General features: G+C 34.5%; 1 protein-coding gene across 1 annotated transcript in view; it reads right to left on the bottom strand.

The window, feature by feature from the left end:
* Positions 1 to 2,366: 2,366 nt before the first annotated feature.
* LOC113814489 (uncharacterized) overlaps positions 2,367 to 6,160 on the bottom strand; it is a 5,441-nt gene continuing 1,647 nt past the window's right edge. The window contains exons 4-5 of the mRNA XM_027366521.2: positions 5,810 to 5,948; positions 2,367 to 5,398 (exon numbers count right to left, since the gene is read on the bottom strand). Coding sequence (XP_027222322.1) covers positions 5,278 to 5,398; positions 5,810 to 5,948 — 260 coding nt within the window. The 3' untranslated portion in view covers positions 2,367 to 5,277. The remainder of the gene's footprint in view (positions 5,399 to 5,809; positions 5,949 to 6,160) is intronic.

Below are 6,160 nucleotides of genomic sequence, written 5' to 3' on the forward strand. Positions count from 1 at the left end.
CTACATCTCTCCCAGTATCTCTCTCCTCTACCCTGAACCATCCTACTTTCACCCCCTCTCCCCTTGTCAAATTCCTTTTCCAGTCTAAATGCACTTCTCTGATGCTTACTCTTTCTCTTCATTTTACCTGTTGCACCAGACAACCTAAACATTCCACTCCATCTTCACACATCCTCTCCTACACCCTCCTTTTCCTCTGCTCCTCAAACATTTATCTCCTCTTCTCCTCACAGGAGAACCTTTGTTTCTCAGACCTCCCCACCCAACACCTTTCCAGAAACTATTAAAGACATCCAAAAATTCCTTGACATGGCCCAAGAAAATATTCTGCTCCCTTATCCACCCCCTAATCCCTCTATTTCTATTCTCTCCACATTCAAAGTATTTCCCGATATCCATCATCCATCCTCCTCTCCCTCAAGTTCCCCCTTACCCCACTTCCTCCTACTCTTTCCCAACATACTCCATTCTCCCCTCCATCTGCACCATTCCCTCTTCTTTCTGCATTATCTTTCTCTCTCCCAGCTGGATACTCATGTGCTCCATCTGCACCATTCCCTCTTCTTTCCACATTATCTTTACCTCTCCCAGCTAGATACTCATGTGAATCTCTTCTGGCGCAACAGTGTCCGTCCCCGGATCCCTCCCCTCTTGACACTTTTCTTGATACTTCACCACTTTCCCCAGTCCCACGGATTATTCTCCTTCTGCTTCTCCAACAGCTATCTCTATCCGTATTACCCATTGATTATGTCATAACAGCTCTTTTGCCTGTTCCGTAAACAATGTTCTTATAGCTTCCCCAGCTGCAGAAACACTCCATTTCATCCAGTCGCCCCATACCCTAAACCCTTTCCTTACTAATATCCGATTTATTTCATTTACACCCCCTCTTAACCCTTTTGCATATCATAATATCCTACAACACCTTGACATTTAACACATTATATCTTAAACCTTAACTCATTTTAACCCTTTTTGCCACGATACTTTACCATGGGGCTATATTACTTTTGATGTCTAGCATATTTGTTTCAAGAATTAACTATTTACCATACAAAGTACTAAATACTCTTAATTTCAATATTTTTAATCAAGCTAGTTTGTCATCCATTAATGGAAGGTTTCTTCACTGTAAATTCTAATTACATGTCTGGGTGCTAGGTCGGCCCATTAGAATCATGAGTAATATTGACTATATGGAGAAGAACGGGAATTTATGAGGTGCAGATTGACAGGGGCCATAAACTATATACCTTTGTATTCATTTTCTTCACAATGCATACTGGTTTTTCATATTAACCAAGTGCCACCAGGAAAATGTAGTGCTTAGCCACCAAGTAGTCAGTTTACCTCATGACCTCACCTAATTATACCTTTCCTTGTTTTCATTTTCCTACAAATCATATCAATATCATTGCTATTATTATTATAGACATTAAAATTATTTTAATGATACTGACTTTACCAACAGCAATATATTATATAAAATAAAATAATTTAAAAAATCACAGAAAAAGGTTTAACAGATCAGAGGAGGTACAAGTAACTGGCTCATTGGTGACTAATGTATTTAATTATTGAAGATTTTCTGCCACGTCAACATCTAAGGTCATTAGCTGCGTATACAAAATGTAGCAAAAGGCCAAGAGCTTTGGGGCGAAGCCCCCAGGGAAGGGAAGATCATACAGCATTATGAAATAATTGTGGTAAAAAGGTAAAAGGCACAGCAAGTGCTGTAGGTTAGTATGGTAGTGAAAATGGTAAAGAGAGCATTGTACAAAGGCCATTCAGGACTGAACCAAAGCCAGCCTTTCATCCTTTCAGCATGGCTCTCCCAATTTAAAAAGTGGACAGAAGAGGATGAAGGGAAGGAAAAACAAAGAAAGAAAGGCCATGCAAAATTAGTTGAGGCAAGGGCTGAGGTCCAAGGCAGGAGTGATCCCTTACATTGGATCTCCTAAGCCTCCCCCACGACAACAACAGGCATGAGATTATAAGGGCATTTGTGACTAAGTACTTGTGAAGTCACCTATGTGTAAAGACAATAAACTTAACCGCAGTGGATATGGCATGTACATATATGCCATCCCCTGCGGCACCTGGTTAATCATTTCAGTATGAACAGACTTCCCATGCTGGAATACAAACTGCTCATTTGGAAATAAATGCCTCTCGATGAAAATGAAAGAGAAAATTTGAAAATGCAATTTGTATAGATTAATGGAATGTTATTGTAGAATTTTATGCTGTTGGGCGGTAACAAGCCTATATTAATATAGTATTTGCTCAGATCCTATTCTTGCATATCTGTACATCACTTTTATCATATTTTATTTTTTTGTAATGTAGTTAAACAACCCACAGTATCACAATACCTTTTTATTCAGTAAATCCATTATTACATATGGTAATCTGTGATGAATGATTACAGAAAAGAAATATATATTGCTCATGAAACATTTTTGTCAAAGTTGTGTTGCACTCTTCCACACACACACCCAAAAATATGTAATGCTTAGTAAATGAATGCCTTTACCTTGGGGTCGTGTAAGAAGTCTGACTCTGTTCCAGATTGCAAAAGCATTTAATTAACCAGCAGTAAGATTTATCTAGACTTACTGATGAGTACACTGCCAGATTCTCATTTTTTCCCCAAGGTAATGTTTTTGGCTTTCACATATTATATGCCTAAAATCAAGATGTTAATGAGGAAAGCATATTTAAATAATCACTCAAATTGTTACAACACAGTGGAAACTTATATTTAATCATCCAATAACATTCAGCAAATTAAGAATCAGTAATGTATTTTTTTTTTCCTTTCTTTTTTAAACATGACACCAAACCTCATTAATAAACCCAAAAGCTAAAAATACAAGTATATAAAATTGAAGTTTACTTTTTCAAACTAAATACATGATATACTATCATTCATTTTCACACAAGTACAGACACTCAATACATCACATTTTTTAATACTATTCGATAAGATGATATCTTAATCTCTGTGATCTGTAACATCATTTTTGTACCTTTCTTAACATTCATAATTCTATAACTAGTCTGCACAAATTTTGTCTTCTAAAGCAATAGACATCAAGTTAATAACTCATAAAATATGATGGTTTAGCTAGGGAAGTTTCTTGTTCTCCATAAACTGTCTTTTCTAATTATGAGTAAACTCTGGCTTAAATTGAATAAACAAAATAATGAAATTCTGTAAGAAAATATCTTTGCTGAAACACTGGTACAAAAAATCACCTTTCTAAGAAAAGAAACAAAAAATTACCGAGTCATGCTTTATCTCCCCTGCATAGTTTTGTTTGTAGTTCTGTAAATACACAGTATATTAAGTAGAAAGGCCATTCCCACATAAAATGGTTTTAAGGCAAACAAGGGATACACAGAATATATACAAGCCTTAATAGGGAAAAATCTATTTTGTCTTGTTTCTGATGGACTTTCTCAAGTTTACAGAATATCATAACATCTGTTCTCCTACAATAATTAACTCAAAGTTTCCAGTTTCACTAAAATGCCAAAAGACCTAAATTCCGGGGCCGCCTGTAAACATGCAAGTTCTGGTTATGTGCAGGCAACCAGCACATATGTTTTCATGCCATATATATACCAACAGTTAATGTGTGTGGCTTTGATATAGACATGTATGAAATAAAAAAAGGCATCAATGCTTTTTTTCTTCTTTTTCCTTTCCTCTTTTTCAGAAAAGTATGACATACATGAAATTCACCAAAATTGTAAGTGGTTGACTTCATAATTTCCCATTATCAATGCTGTTTCCCAATGCCACCCCTACAAAAATGCTATTGGAACTAATGGCCTATTTTTTCATACATTTTGTTCCCAGTTTCTGACAATATCTAACTTCAAATTTACAGTCCACAATTATACAAATCCTACAGAACCTCAAAACACCCACAACATCCACTATCACGTAGGGACCTTAATATTAGTTTTCTACTTCACTCACAATTCACCTGACAAACATCAACAACAAATTTCTGAATACTCAAATTCTGAAAGTTCTTTTAAATTTCTTTCCTCATTTCCATAGCACGTGTTTCAACATATATGTAAAAGTTATGTGACCACTAAACCCTGTACCTCAATCTCCTCTGATACATGTAACCTGAAATAACCTTAGAATATACATGTTGCACCTTACTACAGAGTAAGGCTTGGGGCCAATGACATATTATTCACTGGATCATGATACAGTAAATTTCTTAAAATCAGCACTAGGAATGATAATTCTTATAATGATACTGACGACAATGATAATAGCAATGATAATACAAATAATAATAATAATAATGATAACAGTATTACTGAAAATACTTACAAAGATAATAAAGACAATTTAAAAATAATCATTTAAAAATATAAGTAAACTCATATCCATACACAATATACATTTAATGCATATCTGAAATCTTGTGTAAAACACCTACTTCCCTTTTTTTCAACAAACACTACCTCTAAATGCCAAACTTCATTGGAACATCCCCAGTCCCTCCCCAAACAAAATATATGAAAAAAAGAAAAACTTCTCCTTTGGAATATATGGCAGACTAGCATAAGGCACAAGGATTCCTAGTGTTAGGATAAATACTTAATACTACTGTGTGCATGGCTACCTACAAGAAATCTAAAACTTGGTTTATTTCTACTCTCATCTCCTCAAACATTTTACACAAACTATATGCATGTTCAAAATACATTATGGCTACTCTGGGCTTATCCCTTATTTTACTTACTGTCTTTTCAAAATGTCTGAAAATACTTTTAAAATCTTTGTCTTTCATAAATCAACCTAGAAAGACAGCACTGTAACGGCGCAAGACTTACTGTAAAATAATCACGCTTTACATGACATGAATCATGGAGACTTTTACCTGTTTACATAATGTATGTATTTGTAAACTAAAATGGAATGGACCTCTTTGACGGTAAAGCTAAAATTGACCTTACAAAAGAAAAGCAAATCTTTAGTAAGGAAACAGAAAACTAAAAATCTCCAGTTTATAAAACTTTTCCTTTTTTAAGTAAACTCTTACATTGCTGTAACTGGCAAAATAAATGACTGGGGGAACAGTGGAATTAAAAAAAAAAAGAAAGCAAAGGAAAATATCAAGTGAAATAAATAATTCCTTATTCAATAAGCACTGTTCCCTCAATGGACCCTCTAATTCACACAGATGAGGAAAGCTGGATGGTTGCAATGACTGGGGTCTGCGCCGATTTCTCTAAACGTCAGAAAGGGAACATCATTCTTAGCATGAAGAGGGAATGTTGAAGCTGTTGGCCAGTGAGGAACCACAGGAATGGCCCAACAGTCCACTGGAAGAGGGCAGAGGATCGCTTGTACCTCAGCCTAAAAAAAGAGAGAAAAAAAAGTTAATTGATTATGTCACAAAAAAAGTAATGATAATAGCATGTCCCTATTAGTTTTTTGGATGCTTACATTGTCCTATCCCGAGGCTTTAGAACTTAACTATGACTTCATAAAATTTTCACGTTGACTTTTAAGGAGTTGCAAATACTATGGATATACTTCTACCATAACTATGCAATATAATGAGATGTAAGCTAAAAATCTTCCATAAATGTTTAGTCTAAACAAAAAATATATATTTATAAGGGACACATTTACCAAGTATTGAACTTCCTCTAAATGAGTTAAATTTCAATTAAGTGTCAAACCTACTGTTGATCAGACAATTTACAAATATAATATATCTTATATCTTAAAGTATTAAACAAACACAATATAAAAATAGCTTACTTAAATGTGAGACGGCTTGATTTCGGAGTGTCTTCTTGTAGAGAGACAGAAAATCTAGGCTTAAGAAGGGACTCCGATTCTAAAATCAGCATTCTTTTTGGCTTATATTCAATCACACGCATAAGCATTACATATTCACCTGGAAAGAAGAAACATAATATCATCTTTGGTTCATCCTTATTACTAAATTCTGAAATGAAAGGCTCACATATTATCCTGAAATAATCCCTAAAATATTATATTTTTCTTTGTTCTTCATCAAATGTTCCATGTCTTAGCTGTTTTTAAAAATTCATAGAATCAAAAGTGCAGCCTATTCATTTAATAATTAAAGATGACATGTAATCCTTC

The sequence above is a fragment of the Penaeus vannamei genome, chromosome 38 (genome assembly GCF_042767895.1).
Source record: "Penaeus vannamei isolate JL-2024 chromosome 38, ASM4276789v1, whole genome shotgun sequence".
Taxonomy (NCBI): domain Eukaryota; kingdom Metazoa; phylum Arthropoda; class Malacostraca; order Decapoda; family Penaeidae; genus Penaeus; species Penaeus vannamei.